This window comes from Colletotrichum godetiae, assembly GCF_030913485.1.
Source record: "Colletotrichum godetiae strain CBS 193.32 chromosome Unknown BDP55scaffold_41, whole genome shotgun sequence".
Lineage (NCBI taxonomy): Eukaryota > Fungi > Ascomycota > Sordariomycetes > Glomerellales > Glomerellaceae > Colletotrichum > Colletotrichum godetiae.
In genome coordinates, this window is record NW_026851289.1 from 201,073 (window position 1) to 221,343 (window position 20,271).

Sequence of the window (20,271 nt, forward strand, 5' to 3'; positions counted from 1 at the left end):
CTATCTAGCTCCTCTGTCTACTAACTTGTTGCTTCTAGTAAAGATCATAGAGAATTGAAAAAAAAGCTATTAACACTTCTAGTCTGATGTGAATGACATCGCATTGGAGACAAAGAAACATAGAAGGAATTCTGGAGGATACATCGCACCGAGGAGGAGCACCTCCGAAGTCGCCTTGCGCGGCATCCTCTACGAGGTGCTAGATGTATGCTTAGGCAGCCTTAGACCAATGCGTCAGTGCCGCCTTTTTATACCTTACCTTCTGTAACCATGAACGATTGATGGGGTGACAATCTGTTTTAAACGATAGTCTTGGGAGACAATGAGTACTTGGTGGAGAGGTTCTTTGTCACTGTAGGTAAGCTTTATCCGGCCTCCCTCCCAGAAATCTGTACGAAAAGCTTAATGACTGCTTGAGCAATCTCATACCAAGTTGTCAATAATGCCTTTACATACAGCTGTGAGCTCATCCTTCTATTATTGTGATAGGTTCAATATCTGCTAAGCCTAGGTATTATATCACTACTATACAATCTCAAATCAAAGAGATGCCTGAACTAGGAAACGTAGTATCCAAGCACACACCACTCACGCCTCCTTCCAGGGCAACGCAATCTCAACAGGCAACATATCCTTCTCCACCATCCCAACCAACTCCTTGGCCTCCAGTCCCTTAAAAGCACCCATAACTTCCTCATACCCAGCAGCACTCAACCCCTCCTTCCGATCGCAGTAGATATCAACACCCTCCTTAGTAAACACCGTCGGCGCAAACCACGTCACAGCCCACCTCTCCACCTCCCCTCCGCCACCTTCAATCCGCCGTTCCCCCCACCCCAGAACCTCCCAATGACTCCCCACAAAGAACAACCACCCCTTACCCCGCCAGTCCCAGACGGAGGTATCCCCGACCGCGCAGGCGGTATCGACGCCCTTTACGGATTTGACGGCCGAGGAAGGGTGCGGGGTCTTGTTGGACTCGTACTCGACGAGGTCATCTATGCGGGCTGTGCCGTCTGGTTTCGGGGCCATGGAGGCGTAGGAGATGCGGACGTTGCGGGCGTCGCGCCACATTGCGAGGGTGGAGTGGGTTACGGACCAGGTGCGGAGGAGCCATTCGAGGGGCGGGGCGGAAAAGGTTGATGTTGACGGGGTGGAGGAGGTTGTGTATTTTGAGGGGGAGCGAAGGTTTACTGTTGTCGGCGGGGATGTCATGATGCTCTGTGGATGTCGCAATGGATGGAAGAGGTGTTTGGGAGCTTGTGTGGAGCTGCGTGGGAGTGTCGATGTTGGTAGTCTTATTAGGGGGGATCCGGTAAGGACGTCGCGTTTTCGAGCTCGGGTATACGTGTGCGACTACGGTTCGGATAGGTGATTGATGTATTCGGGGTCTCTAAGAAAGAGGTTGTCGTCGAGAGAAGATTGGAATGAAGTTGAAAGACAAGCGCAAACCATGGCCCCAAGCTCCGAGATCCGCGCCAGGGGTGTGTCGCGTTTCAAATGATGTCAGCGGCCCGACGACTGAGACTCGAGCGTTTTCCCTCTCCTGTCTTCTCCAATTCTTCGTGTGTCTTTCCTGTCACAATGCTTTTGATTCGCAAATGAGCATTCCATTCTCATTTGCCCATCTTCTACAGCCGCCGATACCCGAAAATGTCGTCCGTCATTCTTTTATCGACGACATGCCATCTACTTCGTAAAGACCCCGAAAGTCTGGGACCCCCAAGTTATTGAGCTGTGCCCCCAGTCCCACGAGGCTGTAATTAAGCGGGCCAGTGCCGAACAAGGGTCTTAATTCCACCTTTTTTTTTTTTCCCTTTCCCTCTTTTCACAGAGAAATACCACGGTTCCTCCCGCGCCCACAGCTCCATTTCTATTCCATCGTTGCTCGATTGTTTTTTTTTTTTTCCCCTCCCCACATCGCCCGGAGCTGTTTCTTCCCTGCAGAAGTCGGCCCTGTCCATACGCAGTACATCCATACCTACAACCACCTCTTTTTAACGTCATCGCACCCTCACACAGCACCGTTCTAGCAACGCGCGATTCTACTCCGAAATCCCGCCCACTCCCACACCGCCTACAATGGACGAAGACGACGCCCTCGCAATCGACCCCGAAATGGCAGCCTTCATGGGCTTCGCCTCCTTCGGGACCCAACCCGCCGCCAAGAAGCGCAAATACAACCACCGCACCGACGCCGTCTCCTCCGCGACCGGCGCGAACCAGACCGCACTCGCCCCGCGCGCTCCACGCGCTGCTCCGTCGACGACTGAGACTGCTGCCGCGCCCGCCGCCAACACCGATGAGATTGCCCTCGACGATGACGACGAAGACGACGGAACCACTGCTGTCGCCGCCCATGCCGGCACTGTTGTCGGAGAAGACGCGGACGCAGAAGAAGGCGGCGCGAATCTTTATTCTGACCCGACCGTCGCCCCGGCGCTCGCCCACGCGCAAAGTCTGATAGACGAATTGACCAACAACGGCGGCGCAGCACCGGAAGACGGAACCTCGGCGCCGCAAGCGCAGTCAACAACCTCATCCCTCCCAACATCATCAGCACTACCCCAGCGGCCCGATGCGTCGTGGGGTAAGGAGATGGGCTCCGCTCCGACGACGATGCCGACGAGGGAACGTCCCGAGCAGCACCAGCACCAGCACCAGCGTGGAGGTCGTCAAGGGTACGGACAGCAACAGAGGAATGATGGCAAGCCTTGGTGGGATGGATACTATGACCCAGCGTCGAATGAGAATCCGTGGGAGAGGCTTGAGAAGAAAGCGGGAGTCCTGTCCAAGGGTACTTGGGTGGCGCGGGGAGCTCAAGCTCAGACGGCTTGACTGATGTTGATGGACTTCCAATGTTGTACCAGTTGCCATCTGAGAGGCATGGGGACCGTAATGTCGAGTCGATTGTGTGGTCAACATATATCGACATGCTTACCTCACCTCGCTTTGGACAGCTTCTCAACGGCGCAACTTGGCATATCGATATACGACTCACCGACTACCTCACCGACCCATGTCACGTGGTACCCCTGGCCGGCTGGAAACAGGGCAGGGAAAGATATTACGACCCATCCATCACATGATATATCACTGGACATATGAAGTCCCCCAGACTTGGCCAAGGCCTGGGGGATCTGTTACGGTGGCATTACGGAGGGTCAAGCATCACGACGGTGCTGTAACGGTGAACATATCGTGGACCAGCAGCCCGGCAAAGGACCGCCACGACCGAACAATAAGGGATTACGATATGACTATGGATCGACACGCCCTGTCGTCACTACAGAACCACCAAGGGGTCAAAGGAGCATGACCCACGCGAGCTCCCCGTCGTTATTCTTCCCGAAAGAGCAATATCCCACCGCCCCGAAAGGGACAAGCGCCTCCAACAGATGCCAACAATTTTGTACCTCACCTCACCTCACCTGGTCTCTTCCCTCCCGTCTCCACCGAGCCGTTCTACCGGCCTGAAGACCCTTCCAGCGGCTACTGCAGCCCCTAGGTTACTGGCCCTGGCCCCGTCGCTTTCAGAAGGAGGGGGTGAGGTGTACTTTTAACAACATAGCCACCCCAAATCATTTCCCATTCATCCAATCATGTCTCATAATCGTCTCGTGCAACAAAAACATCCCCCTCTCTCCCAAGGCAAAGGTCAAAAGAAGGTCGATCGGAACCCCACAACCCTGCGTCTGCCAGGCACATTTGCCAAATCCGGGGGAAAACTGGCTGGAGCATGTGTGTGAGTGGAGGTTTACCGGGCGCTTGGGAATGATGCTTCCCCATTCAACCCACTCTCACTCTCTCGACCCTGCTCCAGCTCGCAGCTCGCAGGTCCGCCGCCCTGCCCGTCGCAAAAGCAGCGTGAGATGGGCGGCTAGGCGGGCCCCCCATGCTCGCCCCGCGCCGTGCCGCTGCGCGTCAAGCCGTCCCGGCTGTCAGGTTCGCCTAGGGCCCCTGTCTCCTTTTCCCCTCCCTTGCCAGCCCAATATGTACCCCAGAAAAAAAATACTAAGTAAACAAGCGGAGATGGAGGGAGGCGTGCGCTCATCCAAAAAATGAAATAAAATGCAAAGTAAATCTCCGGGAATCTGGTATCTTCGTTCCTGCAGTTTTTTGTCGGCAGGGATGTGTGTATGTCGTGCGTTTTTGTGTGGTAGTAGTAAAATGGTGGTAGTGGATGTGGTGACGGCAGGCTGGAACTTTTTTCTTTGGTCGCAGTTGAAAATGGCACGCTAGAAAAACACAAGGCTGAAAAGGAGGAGAAGCTCGCTGCTTCCTTCAACGTCGTCGGTACCGCGCGGCTGAGAAGCTTTCGCAACTCAATCCGCAGCGAAACACGCAAAGGACCGAGAAATTCTCTAGTACTCGGGCGACGGGTAGCGAGCGCGGGCCTTGTTGTACTCCTTGGTGTGCTTGCGAGAAGTCTTGCTCTTGAGCGATCTGCACAAAAAAGAGGTCCGCGTGTTAGCCGCAATGTCTCAGATCTCGCAGATTTTAACCCCCCCCCCCCCCCCAAAGATTTCCTTTTCCGACGCCAATGTTGTAGTCGCAATGCAAACGGACCAGCAAACCGGTTTAGATATTTCCCCACTGGTTCGCGGGGAAACTTCTAGGATCGCGGTCCTGCAGATTTGTCTCTCTTTTCCTTTTTCTCGGAGACAAATTGATCGGGCGGCTCTTCTCGGAGTCCCGGGAAGAGGCAATGGGGGAAAAAAGGGTGCTACTTACGAGACTTTCTTCTGCGTCCACTCGAGGTCCGCGCGCACGTCCTGAGCGTCGCGGTAGCCCTCGTTGAAGCGCTCGCGCGTCTTTGCGAGACGAGCCTGTGCCTTCTTTTGCAGCTCCAGCAACTCACGGTGCTTTGCGTTGAGCTTTCCGGATCTAATTTTTGCATTTCTTCTCGTTAGCGTCTTGTTCCGTTTCGCTGCCGCATGGGGGATGCGCCACGCCGCATGCGAAAAGAGGAAACAACTTACGTTTGCGCCTGGACCGCAATATTGCGGTCGAGGGGGATGGGGTCAAAGGTCTGGGCGAAGCGGTCTTGCATGTAGTCGTTGAAGTCGACTCCGCTGGCCGAGTGGTGGGTGCTCTCGTAGTCGCCGCTGTTGCTTCCGGCGTAGCTGGAGTTGGCCACTGAGTAGCCACCAGAGTAGCCGCTGTTGCTGTATGATGGACCGGTGCCAGAGCTGACGGACTCATCTGTCTCTGGAGGCGATACTGAGTAGGTGCTGCTGTAGCTTGGGTAGTGTTGGCCCTTGTGAGAGGGGACTGGCAAGGGGAGGGTGTAGTGGGAGTTGTAGTGGGAAGACATGATGGCACGGGAAAAGGTGGAGGCCGGTAGTTGACGATAGAGGCGTGACGTGTACTTGTGTACGATGTGGGAACTTGTTTGAAGCAAACAAGGGATGACTAAGTCCAAGTGTCGACTGGAGATGGCGGCACTCTGTGAGACAAAGTAATTTGTGCAAGGAACTTGCTTGTTGGGCAAAGAAGTTGGCTTGGAGAAGCTATATGGAAGCTTCAAGATAGTCCAGAATCTGATGATGAGAAAGGAAGAAGAAGTGAATAAAACCAACCCGCTCAAGTTGTGCCCTTTTATACTTTTCCGAGACCCTCCTCGGACTCCATTTCTTCGTCTGTTTGAAAGGGGGATAAGACATCAAGTCTCGATTCGTCCGATGACAAGCCGTGGCTTCATCATTAACCGGGTCTCCTTCCGCGGAAGGGGGAACAGACGGAATGGTCCAAGGGCATGATGTGATGGGGTGATGAGAGAGAGAGAGCGGCCAAAAGGGTCGCAGACAACAAACGTCCACCATGGACATGGACATTGACATGGACCATGATGAGCGGCAGCCAGTCGACCTGCCTGGGCCTGGTCTAGCCTGTGCGTTAGTGACAGGGAAGTGGCATAGACTAAACCCTGTCTTCACCCGCAACGCTTGCTCGTGTGGATATATGGGCCGTGGAGAAAGAGAGGAGACAAAAGAAAAAAAAATGAGAGATATATCCAACGACGATGAGGCGTTTGGATGTTGAGGGTGTGGGCATTGGAAGGGGTGGCAGACGGACGACGGTGGTGGGAGGGTGATGAACGTAGCCATTGGCTAACCAGGGAGAAGCAGGGAAAGCAGAATGCTACTACGTCTGCACAAGAGGAAAGTAAAAAAAATAAAAATAAAAAAAGAGGGAAAAAAACACGGCAAGTATCAAAGGCAAGGAGATGGACTGAGAGGAAAGGAGCAAGAGGTGTCTGTATATGCCGAGGGAGGCGACTATCATGGGTGGGATTGGTGGAGATACACCACGATGAAGAGGATGGGGTGTGGGCAGCCCGGAACGGGTAATGGATCTGTCTCTTGGAGTCTGGAATATCCAGACGAAAGATGCCAAATACTTTGGTAGCCAGGGTCAATACTTACGAAGAATCGAAAGAAGAGAACTGTCCGATAAACTCAAGGGGGCACGGACTTGGCCGGCGTAGGTTGGCGAAGAGCATGCCAGGAGGGCAGAAAGGACAGGACAAGACAAGACAAGACATAGGAAAAAGAATGTATGTGGGTTCAGGCAAAGGGAAGAAAACGATGCATGTCGTGTAAAACGACGAACCAAGAGACATGCAGTTCCAGACATTGCCGAACCACCCACCTGATGGACAAGGGAGGTACAACCTCGAAAGTATTTCCGCACTACCTTACTCATTTTTACCGACTAGAGACAAGGATGGAATGGCTGCAACCTGCAACCTGCAACCTGCAAACCAGGGGCATGGGGCTCTGTGGGCAGGGACGGACGTCTACAGTCCATGTCCATAGCGTAGAGGCTTTCCTTCAACCTTGGGCTGCGTGGTTGCTTGGGGTGGTCCTCCCCCCTCCTCCTCCTCCCTCACTTCCGTCCACGCCCGTGCGGTGTCAAGAAGGATAGAAGGTGCTTTAGCTCCAAAAGGGGCCGAGGTGTGGGAAAGAAGGTGTGGGTGTAAGAGGTGTGTGTGTAGAGTCTAGGAGTGTAGAATCCGGAAGGCAAACAAGACGTTGGTCAAGGGCAGCTACACCCCTCCCCCCCGGAATCCAACGACGACGTCTCTTTCTGGCGGACAGGAAGGAACACACGCCATGGCCGTAGATGGGAGGTAAGAAAAGCGTATGACGGAGTGCCATGCGGGTCGTATGTATTTAATCGGCCCAGTCAGATGCAAGACGAACCGGCCTTTCAACCTTCCGGAGAGGGGCCACGGTATGGTTCTGATTCGTGACAGATGCGGTGTCCAGGAGGAGGAGGAGGGCGGTAAAATGGATACACGCCAGAGATGGAGACGAAGGCAACTTGGGGGTTGTGGAAGATGGACAGACGTCAGGACGATTAAGGAAAGCCGGGACTACGGGGGAAACGAGACGGGGCCCGCCGTTGATCGAAACTCTGATCCAACGAGCGTGCCGGGCTAACGAAGGCGAGGATGGGTTGGGATGAAAGGGGATAGGACAGGATAGGTGAATATCGAGAGCTAAGAAGTTTGGAGAGGGCAGGGCAGGGCGGGATGGTGAACAGGCCGGCAAGAGATTGGGAGACAAGAATGGAATGGGAATGTAACGGGGCAAAGCCCGGCCGGGGGTGAGGAAGAGGGGACACTTCTCCTCTTCCGTTTGCTGTTCGTTCGCAATTGCGAACGAACCTGGCGTTCCTCGAGGTATCTTCCAACCCGAGGTATATGGTCTTGATGTCGACGTCTTCAACGACACCACGACGCATAGTTCAGGCACGGCGGTACAATACAACGTATGGACAATGCGATACATGTACCGAGCATGCAAGCCAAGCAGCTTCTTGAGGACTGATGATTAAAAGCAGCGTGGGATTGTCCACTCCCACGCAGCTCGTGTCATCGTCTCGTTGGACTGTGGGAGCCACCTTCTTGATAGAATCGGGGACGGGGTGGACTGCGGGATAAAGAAATGCCCCCCCATGCTGATCGTTTCTCGGGCAGAAAAAGGTCCCCCCCAGCCAGAAGTATCTGTAGGTGCTACAGTCTCTTAAAACGGTGATGTTGCCGTTTAACAATGTGCGAATGCGACTGGACAATAGAATGTATTCTGTGATTTAGCCCTGGCATCAGGTCAGGCAGAAGTGCAGTAGATTCGGGCATTTTATGTGGCGATGCGTTGTCAAGATGGAAGCGCAGGATATATTATTTTTTTGGTTTAGTTATTCCATTTAATTGTTATTTTTATTTATTATCTTATTCTTCCCCCCCCCCTGCAAGTACCTTTTTTCCTTTTTCAAGTTCAACTTACTTTATTCCGGCTTTTTACCATTGGTCGGGACTTCTCGCCGCCCCCATTGGGCCTTTGAGAGTCTTTTTGCTCCCTCTCCCGAGTCTTCCCCTCTCAATCTCTCCCACACCGTCTACTTTTACCACTTCTGATTGACTCGAATCATTGTCATTTTTCAGAGTTTCGATTGGTGCAAAAGACGGACGACTTCCAGAATCTACCTGAACTGGGCAAATCGTCCAGGGCTCCGGCAGGGCTCATCTTGACCCCTGTAATCCCACCCTATGACCCTGGCACGCCCTGGCTCCGTCCAAGATGCACTCAAGATGCAGAGTCTACGGAGTAGAGACGTTTGACGGGGGGGTGAGAAGGCCAGCAAATGGTCGGCTTAATCGACGTGTTTTCACAATGTCCCATTGGCGATGAATGTTGAAAAGCGGCGCCGACTCTCGTTGGAAATTCGCCCCCGCCGAACCTCAATCACCGATGCGACGATTCCCTTTTCCCATCTCTCTACTCCGTATGTGTCGTTCTCTTTCTCCTCAAGGGTGGGGGAGTGAGTGCATCTCCAAAAGCCTACACTAGAGGGCCCCTCCCCATCATACGCAGGAGCAGCAGCAGCATGTATGTGAGGCATGTATGTATGCGCAAAGGCGGAGTTTTCTCTACGAGGTGCATCGCATGTGATCTCTGGAAACGAAATTGCGTTTCTTGAGAATACAAGGCCGTCTTCTTTGAGAAATGTATGTTGTGCTTTGCTTTGCTTGCGCTTGCGCGTTGAGAAGTGTAAGAACGCGGGCAACCTGGGCAGATCTTACATCCGCAGTTCCAAGAGCGGCGGTGTAAGTGAGTGGCCTCCCCCCCTCCCCTTCCCGAGTTTCCGTCGTCATCGTCAGCCGGCCCGGTAACGGTTGACAAAAGTTGGTTCCAGTTTGCACCCAAAGAGTAGAGTGAGTGAGTGAGTGAGTGAGAGTATCCGTACTAGTCGAGGCAGAGAGGCAGCCCAAAGTCGACCTTACACGCAAAGGTACCCAAGACCCCAAAACAGCCCAATCGAAAGGGACGCTTCCATCATCATCAACCCAACGACCACACAAAAGCCCTACACTTCTGTCTGCCTAATGTCATGAGTTGCAGAAGAACTTTGAAAGAGTGCAATCAAATGACGGCGCGCCCTTTTCCGATCTGATCTAGCGGCGCATTGGCTTCGCGTCACCCCATTCCCTGAGCATGCGTCTGCTTCTGTGGGCATCTTGTCGTTGTTGCTGCCCGTGTGCTACGATACGCTTTAAACTTAGATGGGTCAAACATTGATGATTTTTTGTTTGATTTTTTTTTTTCGGGTGGTTATTTAGGAATCGGCAAACTGGGTTCCATGTACCGGGGGGTGGAACCTCAAATGCAACGATGATGATGAGCATGGCAAGGCAGCCAACGAGGCATTCCTATTTACCTGGCTACATGATACACAGGATACCTGTTTTCAACCCGTTGGTATCCAAGTATCACTCAGGTATTCAGCAACCCCCGACGTGAAGTCGCTCTCACTCGCCTCCCGTGTGAGTGGGATCGTCAGGTTGAAGACATGTAATGCCATACATACGGCGTGCCGCAGGGGGGGCTTGATGCGGGCGTGACAGACAAACGACCACTGCTCACTGACTCCTGAGTGATCAATTCAGTCTGGTTCCATGAACCCGCTCAACGCAACGGGGTTTGCCTTGATCCATGGCATGACCAACTGTCCCCCCCCCCCGCCCTCCCAATCTCAAAACCCACGGTTCGCCGGGTTGCCTCTTCGTCCCTCCTCGATACCGGCAAGGACCCGAGATGCCCCACGCAAGGTGTCCCCCGGATGACGAACGGCGTTCTGGAATACCCCGAGCGGTGGTTTGTGAATGGAGGGGGATACGGGACTGCATGAGAAAGAAGCCCCGGGATCACCCCAGCAGCCATCTGACGTTTGAACTTACCGCATGGCAGATGGGGAAAAAAAAAGAAAGAAAAACCGTAGCATACTGGCGCGCAAGCAGAAATTTTCTCTGGTCTAAAGGCTAGAGGACGAAGGGAGGTCCATGGCCTGCCCGGGTCTCTAGCCGGAGCCGGATAGGAGGTCCAGGAATTTTCTTGGTGCGGGAATGTCAATGGGGGGAGGGGGGAAGGAGGGGGAGGGGCAATGAATGGATGAATGGCTTGTCTCTCTATCTGCACGCACTCCAACGGCACTCACCTCCAGACAGGCACACCTTTAGACACTTTGCTCGCCAAAATACCAAGAGAGAAGTCGGCACGTCCTCGACGACGACCATTCTCGAACTCGACTAGCCGGCTAGTGTTGCAGTAGGGACTTTGAGTGACAGTCATGGCGCCAATAGTCACGTTGGGGCGGTAGTCGCAAAGGTTAAGGTGATGGATGAGCTATCCAGGCAAGGTAGTGTACCCCAGTCCCTCCAGCAGGCCAGCAAGGGTCAGGAAATGTGAGGTATCGCCCATAGGTCGAGATCTCATCTGGTGATGGACACGGGGCCTTGGGGTTTGCATGGGGAAAGCTGCGCAGTGGGAGAGTGTAAGAGAGCCAATGCTTCGGTTGTGAGGCTCGAACCCCCCTCCCATCTGGTGTACGCCACCAAGAATGAATGTGAGTGAATCGGAAGATGAGCCGCAGGCACTGACCACCGAGTGAATTCCCGTGGCTTGTCACTCCGATTCCGAGCTTCCGTTCGGGGATGGGCGAGATGTTTTACGATGTACTCACTTGCGTGTCTTGACGGGCGTGGAGTGAAGTGAGGGTTGAGGTGTGAGGTGTGAGACTGAGAAGAATCTCACTGAGAATTGTGAGATGAGACTGAGCGGTGACGACCGCTGATCTGATGCGTGAAACGAAAAAACGGTCTGTGCCACGGAAAACGTGCCCACCAAACCTTCTTTTTTTTTCTTTCTCTTTTTCTTAAACTATCTGCGCTTTTAGACCTCTCGATTCTTCCCTTCGAACTTTTTGAGACTTCTCAAACTCCCGCAGTTGCGAAGAAAATGGGGTGACATTGTAAACCTGGAAAGTTGAACACGGGACTCCGAACCAACACCGCAATCGCCGGTGCCCCTGCTCCTCTTACAACAATGGATAAGTATGGATATGTCATGTTCCGGGGGGCGGCCACATGGGAATAGGGTATCTCAAAAGAGACACCCGACGGGGGCTGGTGGGACAGCCACACGCAACATCGCACATCTCGCCTGCTCACCTATCCGAGACCATCATTGGCTTTTTTTTTTTTTTTTTTTTTTTTTTTTTTTTTTTTGCGTGGTCTGCCCTTCCCAATGCTGCACGGTAACATGCCATGGCATGAACCGGGAAACGTGAGGAGCGGAGATGCAGATGCAGTCAAACAGGGCTGCGTGATGATGGGGCACCACCTTACTGGATAACGAGATTTTGAGGACTCGAAGGAAAAGGCGAGCTGGGCCACTCACCAACCAACCAACCCTTTCTTCGATCGCCCTTCAGTTTTGTCTGGTCAATGTTTCTTGGAGATTGTCGACGTTACATTGTTGTTGTATCTCCCCAATCCCCCAATCCCCCCATGTCACTACTCACTCGCCTCCCATCGACGCCATCCGCGAGCCATCGCCCATCCTGCAGATACACTCGCATGCCCCTCTGCATCTCCCAACTCTCACGCTTTTCTGACCGTCAGCCATGGGCAAACTCTCTAACCACATCGTTCATCCTCGGCCAAGCCAAGATTTCTTCTCTGCCATAGAAAGATCTTCAAGCCTCATACGCACAACGTAAGTGTGAGAGTGCAGAATACCGCCACGCACAACGCCTTCTGTATGTAAGGTGAGGCGACATGAGAACGAGGATGAGGAAGGAAGGGGAAGCACAGCGCAGCGGCACTGCAGTCTCGCGTGGTTTCTGTATCCTGCACGGATCGACCGTCGTGTAAGGTCAGTCTATATTCAGCCGACGGTTGAAAAAAGAAAAAAAGTTGGTGTGTGAAGTGTGGTGTGTTTCCTCCAAGCCGCTTGTATTCGCGCAAATTCTCACGGATACACATATGCGCACACAACACGCCTAAAGCTCGCTCTCGTGTCGTGTCGCCCGTCAATCCCGCCTCGTATATTCTCCTACTTTTGTAGAACTCGACTTGAAAAAGACCACGCTGCTTATATGCTGTACTCATCCTACCTCGGACAATATACCAATGGCTGACACCTAAAGATGGACCAACTCGGTGAGGATGACAAGGCAAGGCAAAACCACAAGCACTCGTGAACGAAAGATCCGAAAGCTGCACGACTTTGCCCAGCCCACGCAGTCGCCCGCGTCAAACAGGCGAGACCGTCAGCCCAGTCTTCACTCAGCCCCGATTCCGACACGTAGCATTTGGTGATGATGATGTAGTGTTCTTTGCTGGTGATGATTTTGCCCGCAGTGTGACGACAGCGCGATGTGACAATGATCACAAAACTCACATCTCATACTCATCTTCAAGAGATAGGGCTAATCTCACACAGACCACTCACTGCTTTTTGCGACGTCAAACTGGAAGGCCAAGACGCAAAGGTCAAACTCACAAGTCGCACCAAGAGGTCGATCCTTCTGTGCCATTTTCCACCACGACGCTAAGGCAGTGTCGATGTTTGACCGCCTAGATGGTCCCAAAGACTTGACTAGAAATCTCTTCTTCGGAGCCTTGTCCTTGTACTCGGTATCATCGCGCGATACAGATGCATGTCAGATGGGTGAAAGTGAGGGGTCGACGGAGAGGATGAGGGGCCGCAAAGCAAGTACAGGAGAAAAGGCCAAATAGCTAGTGTAAGAAAGGGGGAAAGTTCTGATGTTTTATCGTTATCTTGTAATAGCAGCTAACCATTATATACCCGTGGTCTTGGACGTTCAGTCCTCTCTGTACGTTTCCTTGATTCCGTACCTGGTGTTCCGTTCCTGTATTCGCGTCAAACAAAAATGAAAAAAAAAGTGTACAAACTTGATGAACAAGATACCCCGTCGTTGTCGTGATGATGGTATATTTCCTCGTCCCGGCCGTCCTCGCATGCCATGTCATACCATGCCCCGTCGCCCCATCCCCCACCTCTTATCCCAGTGGACACGATATGAACGCCGATTAACCATGCAAAGTTGAACGCCATTGCCAGCCGTTTATACGAGGCAGAGGACGCGCCGTTTTTTTCCCCGACCACCGACTCCCCTCTCTCTCTCTCTTCTTGATTGATCCTGATTGCCGTTTGGTGTACTAGCACCGTCGGTGAGCTAGTCAAAGTTCTTTCCCGCCCGTCTAAATTCCCCCGCCGACCCATGAGTTCCCGCCGTCTAGCCAAAGATTTTGAGAAATCCCCAAATACCAGCCCCGCTGAGGACCGGGATCGTCAAGTTATCGTCCCAGCCAAAAATGTCCACCACCTCGCTGGCGGCCGCCACAAATCCAGACCACAGACCCATGACTCCGAGCGCTAGCGGTCCGGTGATGGTAGCCTGAGCGTCCGAAAGCCCCACGGCGCTTGCGATGGTGCGGGGTAGATGCAGCGCTCCGGTGAACATGAAGGGATAATTCTCGTCACCGGGGAAAGGTCCCGTCCTCGGTGCAAGCCATCCCCAGAAGAAGTATGACGAGGCAACGCCAACGAGGAAGGCGGCCGTGGAGCCTGCGAGCGACTTGCCGCGGCGGATGCGCGGGGTGTAAGCGCCGTACATGCGTCCAAAGGTGCTGGCGGCGGTATCGCACCAGCTGAGCAGGAGGATAGCCATCACACCGACGTCCTTGGGCATGAAGCGCATGGAAATCCACGCGCCGAGCAGGTACCAGATGACGCCGTTCCATCCGGCATATTCGCTCTCGCGCATCAGCGCGCCGAGGACCGAGACGTAGAAGCGGTTGAAGGAGGCGTAGTTGTGACGGAGGTAGTCGGCGGTCGTGATGGGCATCAGCGCAGCAAAGAGCCACGGTGCCACTGAGCTTGTCTGAATACCCGAGACGTAGAGCCACAACGTGAAGAACCCGATCGAGACGTGCAAGATCTTCCTGGGCACCTCGTGCTTGTGTACAAAGGTCCGCCACTTCCTGTGAATCGGTATCAAGCCCAGCGGACTCGGGCTTCGACTGAAATCGCGCCAGCTCCATCCCGTGGGAGCGGCAGAGGGAGGAGCCAGATGGCCATTGGCGGTCGTAGCTTTGGCGTTACCGTTCGCTTCGCCGTTGGTGGTGACTTCGTTCGTGATCGGTTCGCTCGGGATGATGGGCGATTTGCCCCTCTTGCTCTGCGACTTGACCGTGGTCATGGGCGTGATTCGGCGGGACTCGATGGGCGACCGACTTCTCGTGCGCGATCTACGCATTGTGGATGGCTCATAGTCATCCTCCTCTGCCCGCTCCTCCAGCGGCTGGGGGGTTGTCCGCCGCTTCTTCGCCGCAGACCTCGTCACCGGGCCAAAGTAGTTATCTTGTGACGCTGCATCAATCTCTGAAGGTGTCGGGCTGGGGGAGATAACCCGCGGGGTGGAGGGTATGGCGCGGACGGACGACATGTTGTAAGGGAAGGGCGGGAGGGCAGGACAAGCGACAGCTCCCGTGAAGAGGCGTTGGAAGGGGAAGAGGAGTCGTCTCAGCGGCCAGAGTGAGGAGTGGAGATGCTTGTCTCTTCTAGATAAACGGGAGTCGTGGGGGTCCAAGGCGAGAGAGACGGAGGCGGAGTCGGCGCGGGCGTGGGTGTCGAAGATGGTGAAGGGGGCGGCCGGTGAACAGCGATTACCGGTATTCCTTTGATGGCTATGCTGCTGGGCCTGGGGTTCGAGGTTGGAGGCTGTTTGGGCTATTGGATCCAGGGTGATGTTTGAGAATGCAGCAGAGAGCAACTCCGCCGCATATTGAGCCGGGTTGGTACGGGGGGGAAGAAGACCACGGAGACATGCGGTCGGTCAGCAGGCAGCGTGACATGTGTTTAAGGACGAGGTGTTTGGGCCGGATCGTCGGTGTCTTGTTGTGCTGCGAGTCTGCCGATTCCTGGAACGGGGAGAGAGGATTTTTCGCGGGCCAAGGTACCGAGTACTTGCAGCGACGTAGCCAAACGGTGTTCGGCAACCGGCCGCACTGTTGCTTTGGTAAGCCGTCTTATCTTCTGGTAGAACCTAAGAACCTTTGAGCCTTAACCTCTCGAGGTTATTATTTACGGTGCCTGAGGGCCTTCGAGTACCTTCTCTAGGGACCCTTGGGGATGTTAGAAATATGATTCCCGTTTCTCTTCATCCATTTTCAACATGGAAATGAAACAATCAACCATTGCGGTCTCTTGGGTTCTCATGAGATATTAGCACAGGCAAGAATCAAGGATGACCCAAAGACAACCGACGGATGAACCACAGTCTGCACCAAACCGTAACACAGTGTGCCGAGGCCCGAATGACTTACGCCCCGAATCCCACTCCAAAATGTCCGGTGCACGCGACTACCCAGGAATGGCCGGCTTGTCGGGCGCACCGCTGCACTCCAAGTCCATTTGGCAGGGGTGTTTCTAAGGGTACGATTCAATCTGCGGTGGTTTTTTTAACCCTCTCGTTCCCTCCTCAGTGGGCTGCGCTACGCCGTTAATTGCTGCAAGCATGTGAAGCCATCTCCGGCCGTCCCGCCGGTTCCATGTCCTTCTCAGGCGTGGCTCCTCCCTTCTCTGCGCGCCGGGTGGGTTCGACCGGTGGATGCACTTCATCCCGTCTCTCCGCTGCCGAGCTGCCCTATGTAGGCAGCCTGTACTCGGTACGTGCGCAGAATGACAAGAGACATGCGACTGTGCTCTTCCTTGATTTTTCCAGACCGCTCAACTGTGGTGCACTTGCAAAAACGGGCTGAAAGTTTTGGGCGGGATGTCAAGGCGAGTGGCTGAGGACGGTTGGGGGTCAGTCGGGATGATATCACACTGGCTTTGTCCGTGGGCGGTCGGACAGAGACATGGCGCCAAGGAGGCCTCGAATGCTGTCACTGCCCCACGTGAGCATACCCATCCTCTGATAAGATAAGATAGCGCCCTATCACATATCGATAACGATAACGAAAAAAGTTTCTGGAAATCAAGCCCCTCCAGCTCGGTCGACATTGAAGTCGCATGCTGGCGCAAATCCTCGCTTTGCTTGACGTCCTTTCGATATTTGTCCCAGACCAGTTGAAACATGGCGCCCGAAGAGAAGAAGAAGGACCCTAGGGCCTGGAGAGGTCTCACGCCTCCTTTGGCTGAGTACGAACCCCCTTAACACTCTGCTTCCACTCATACATCCCACTGACATTCGCGCAGATGGATCCTCGACTTCGTGTCCAGCCAAGGCTTTCAGCGCATGACGCCTGTCCAAGCAGCATGTCTGCCGCAGTTCCTCGGAAACAAGGACGTCGTAGTAGAGGTAATGACGATACCAGTCGTCCTAGAAGAAGCTCATACTGACTCTCCCAGGCTGTCACCGGCAGTGGTAAAACGCTTGCCTTCCTCCTCCCGATCGTCCAGAAGCTCATGCGCCTCTCCGAACCCACGAAGCGCGGCCATGTCTTCTCCATCATCGTCTCCCCGACCCGCGAACTCGCTATCCAGATCCATACCGTTCTCCAGTCCCTCGTCGGCTTCCATCCCCCGTCCGCCGAGATCCTGCCTCACCTCAAGGAAGACGACAAGCGCCCCGATACGCAGGTGCCGGTTATCGTTTCTCAGTTGCTCGTCGGCGGAGTGACCACCACACAGCAAGATCTCAGCTACTTTGTCAGACATGCGCCCAATATCTTGGTCTCGACACCGGGTAGACTTGTTGAGCTTCTTGCGTCTCCACATGTCCACTGCACATCTGCCACTTTTGAAATGCTGGTTCTCGACGAGGCGGACCGTCTGCTGGATATGGGCTTCAAGCAGGATATCCAGAGAATCCTGGGATACCTGCCGAAGCAGAGGAGAACGGGCTTGTTCAGCGCTTCTGTCTCGGAGGCAGTGTCACAGATCATCACTGTTGGTCTGAGAAACCCAGTCAAAATTGCCGTGCGCGTGAAGAGCTTAAGGGACGGAGGGATCATTGAGGACCGGAAAACGCCCATCAGTCTGCAAATGTCATACCTCGTTACGCCAGCAAGCCAGAAACTCCCGGCGCTTAGCAAGATTCTCGAGAATCTCAACCCCCGGCCACAACGCAGCATCGTCTTCTTGTCGTCCTGCGCGGCCGTCGACTACTTCCAACACGTCCTCCCCACCATCATGCCAGAAGGCTTCACACTCGTGCCCCTGCACGGAAAGCTCCCTCCCAAGGCCAGAGAGAAAAGTTTCAACAAGTTTGTTAACTCAGTATCGCCATCCGTATTGCTGTGCACAGATATCGCAGCAAGAGGTCTCGACATACCGCAGGTAGACTTTGTCTGCCAGGTCGACCCCCCTTCAGATCCCAAGGTCTTCATCCACAGGAGCGGACGTGCTGGAAGAGCAGGCAGAAAGGGACTGTCAGTCGTCTTCCTGCAGCCCGGCCACGAAGAGGACTACATTCCCTTCCTCGAAGTCCGCAAGACACCCATCTTCCCCCTGACGAAACCCGAGATCACCATCACTGAGGAGGAAGCCAACGAGGCATCAGAAAAGTTCCGCGACATCCTCCGCAGCGATCGCGCGTACCACGACAAGGCGCAACGAGCTTTCGTGAGCTGGGTGCGCAGTTACAACGCTCACCTGACGACGTCCATCTTCCGTGTCAAGGACCTCGACTGGGCCGACCTCGGAAAGGCGTGGGGTCTGCTCCGTCTGCCGCGCATGCCCGAGACGAAGAACTGGGATGGAGACAAGTGGCTCGGCAACGAGGACTTTGACTGGGAGAATTTCACATACCAGGACAAAACGAGAGAGGCGGCACGACTCGCAGCGGCTGAGGCGGAACGGAACGGCGAGAAGGCTGCTGCCGCGGACGAGGTGAAGCGCAAGCGCAAGACCAACGAGGCGTGGAGCAAGCAGACGGAGAGGGACGACGTGCGGGTGGAGCGCCGCGATAAGAAGAGACGCAAGAGGGAGGCTGAGCGGATGTCGACCATGACGGAGGACGAGAAGATCAAGGCGATGGAGCTGAATGAGATGATTGCAGAGATTAGGAAAAAGAGCCAGGCCAAGGCGGCGGCCGGCGGGAAGGACGATGAGTTTGAGGGGTTCGATGATTAAAAGCGTCTGTTGTAATACTATCTACCAATGTCGTTGAATTCCTGTCCGGGGGGTTTCCGGCTCAAGCTAGGTGGAGGATGTGGAGGCGAACCCCCCGCGAACGCTTTTTTGGCCTCACACGATACAATCCGACGAGACCCTCTCTTACGTCCGCCCCATTCTGTCTCCGTCCTCGTCGCCGACCCTTTCGGCTTTGGGTTCTATGTTTCCACAGCGGAGTCGAGGCCAAATAAAATTCATACAAGAATGAGTCACTCTCCACACCGGCCCTTCTTGAACAGAGACAGTGAGATCCATTGTCATCAAGCAGCACAAACACAAGCACAATAGCTCAGGGGTAGAGCGCTGGGCTCATAACCCAGAGGTCCCTGGATCGAAACCAGGTTGTGCTATCAAATCTTTTGTTTTCTGAAGTCAGGATTGACTCGATGTATTCCAGGTACATGTCCATGTTTCTCTTTCGCCATGGTCCCCTATATTTACCGTGGTCTATGGAATCGCCGCTTATGCATGGTTCAAATACAACACAACGATGACCAGCGAATGTGAACCACGTTCCTCACATCTGGCTCTTGCGGAGAAGATGTTTCCACATCTCTCAAGACATCTTGCACCTTGTTTCCCATGAGTTAAGTATGATGGCCTCCCAAATGATATGAGGTATAGTCGCTAGTCGGCCAGCCCTGCCGAGATGCGGACTCATGGCTGGCGGCCCTGTTCATTTCCGTTTCGAAAGCAATGATCGTCCGAGATCTCCAGATAGAGCCAGGTACTGGCCAAGGGGATTGCTCGTGATTGGATAGTTGATTCGGAGTGATTGTGTGACGTCGATGAAATGGAGGTACATCTGGTTTGTCTCATATTAGTATAAATCTCGTCGAAGTCCTGGATCGATGCCGTCCTTACCCTGCCTCGCCCTTTGTTTTCTGCAAATGCAAGATCTCCAGAGAATGAAACATGTAGGTGGCAAGCCCACGATTAGGGCCACGATAGCAATGATGGCTTCCAGGGTCATCTCCATAGCTTATGGTCTGTAAAATTTCTAATCTGCAAAGCTGAGTACCAGAATGCAGAAAATTGTGCTGAAACCGTGACTAAGTAAAGAAGATAAAAAAGAGCTGGGGGGAATTGGTCAGTCTGCTCAGAGAAAGACGCCGTGAAGTTCGATCCGCTGTGTCTTTTATATGCGAAACCACGGTCCACAATGGCCGTGATCAGAAGGTGGAAGAGCAGTCCCAATGTCTACCGCAAGCTAGACTTTCAGACTTCGGTTTCGACGAATAAAACACTCCTCCACATTTGAGGCTGTGACTATTGTCAGGCATATCAGTGCTTCCGAGAGTACACATGCCGCATATGTATGCATCCGCCACTGGCACCAAGATTTCAGACTGCGGCCTGAACCAATGAGATTCCGGGTGTTCTATAGACCTCATCTCGACGAAAAGACTCAAACATTCCAGCTTAGCATCTTTTGCGAGTAACCACGAGATATCGAACAAACAAACCAAGGATGAAATTCAGATACCAGCTTCGCCCAATCGAATGCTGGCGTATGGGCCTTGGCCAAGCCCCTGTTGGTGGACTGTACCGGTGCATATGTGCGGCGCGAGCCGGTCACTCATTGTACATAAGTGAGCTTTCAGACTTCGGCCATGACCAATAGGGGCATACAGATGCTCACAGCTTCGTTTTATTTTCAGACATCGGCCTCGGCCAATCACAATAAGGCTCAGAAGCAGCCATCCTGATTTCCCAGCCATAACACAAGGCTCTCCCTCTTTCCCACTTCCCTCCTCTCTCTCATTTTTGCATTTTA

The 20,271-nt window shown here is 53.8% G+C and overlaps 6 protein-coding genes and 1 non-coding gene across 7 annotated transcripts; 3 read left to right on the forward strand and 4 right to left on the reverse strand.

Moving 5' to 3' along the window:
* Positions 1 to 588: 588 nt before the first annotated feature.
* BDP55DRAFT_559291 (uncharacterized protein) lies at positions 589 to 1,215 on the reverse strand (the record flags this gene model as incomplete). Its single annotated transcript, XM_060569890.1, has 1 exon — positions 589 to 1,215. The coding sequence occupies one exon, from the start codon at positions 1,213 to 1,215 to the stop codon at positions 589 to 591; it is 627 nt and encodes a 208-aa protein (XP_060426061.1).
* Positions 1,216 to 2,082: 867 nt separating this feature from the next.
* Positions 2,083 to 2,838, forward strand: BDP55DRAFT_731748 (uncharacterized protein; the record flags this gene model as incomplete). The annotated part of the gene is made up of 1 exon (XM_060579853.1): positions 2,083 to 2,838. One exon carries the CDS (start codon positions 2,083 to 2,085, stop codon positions 2,836 to 2,838), a length of 756 nt encoding a protein of 251 aa, XP_060426062.1.
* A 1,836-nt stretch (positions 2,839 to 4,674) lies between these two features.
* BDP55DRAFT_277828 (uncharacterized protein) lies at positions 4,675 to 5,415 on the reverse strand. Its single transcript, XM_060566460.1, has 2 exons — positions 4,983 to 5,415; positions 4,675 to 4,887 (listed from the first exon to the last, which is right to left on the reverse strand). The coding sequence occupies exons 1-2, from the start codon at positions 5,315 to 5,317 to the stop codon at positions 4,731 to 4,733; spliced, it is 492 nt and encodes a 163-aa protein (XP_060426063.1). The 5' UTR covers positions 5,318 to 5,415; the 3' UTR covers positions 4,675 to 4,730.
* Positions 5,416 to 6,901: 1,486 nt separating this feature from the next.
* BDP55DRAFT_277842 (uncharacterized protein) lies at positions 6,902 to 7,911 on the reverse strand. Its single transcript, XM_060566461.1, has one exon. The coding sequence runs from the start codon at positions 7,797 to 7,799 to the stop codon at positions 7,179 to 7,181; it is 621 nt and encodes a 206-aa protein (XP_060426064.1). The 5' UTR covers positions 7,800 to 7,911; the 3' UTR covers positions 6,902 to 7,178.
* A 5,697-nt stretch (positions 7,912 to 13,608) lies between these two features.
* BDP55DRAFT_559239 (cytidylyltransferase) lies at positions 13,609 to 14,820 on the reverse strand (the record flags this gene model as incomplete). The annotated part of the gene is made up of 1 exon (XM_060569882.1): positions 13,609 to 14,820. One exon carries the CDS (start codon positions 14,818 to 14,820, stop codon positions 13,609 to 13,611), a length of 1,212 nt encoding a protein of 403 aa, XP_060426065.1.
* A 1,794-nt stretch (positions 14,821 to 16,614) lies between these two features.
* BDP55DRAFT_559309 (ATP-dependent rRNA helicase SPB4) lies at positions 16,615 to 18,452 on the forward strand (the record flags this gene model as incomplete). The annotated part of the gene is made up of 2 exons (XM_060569892.1): positions 16,615 to 16,677; positions 16,728 to 18,452. 2 exons carry the CDS (start codon positions 16,615 to 16,617, stop codon positions 18,450 to 18,452), a joined length of 1,788 nt encoding a protein of 595 aa, XP_060426066.1.
* A 320-nt stretch (positions 18,453 to 18,772) lies between these two features.
* Positions 18,773 to 18,844, forward strand: BDP55DRAFT_t260. The gene has a single exon. It is a non-coding gene; the product is annotated as a tRNA-Met (tRNA).
* Positions 18,845 to 20,271: the final 1,427 nt, after the last annotated feature.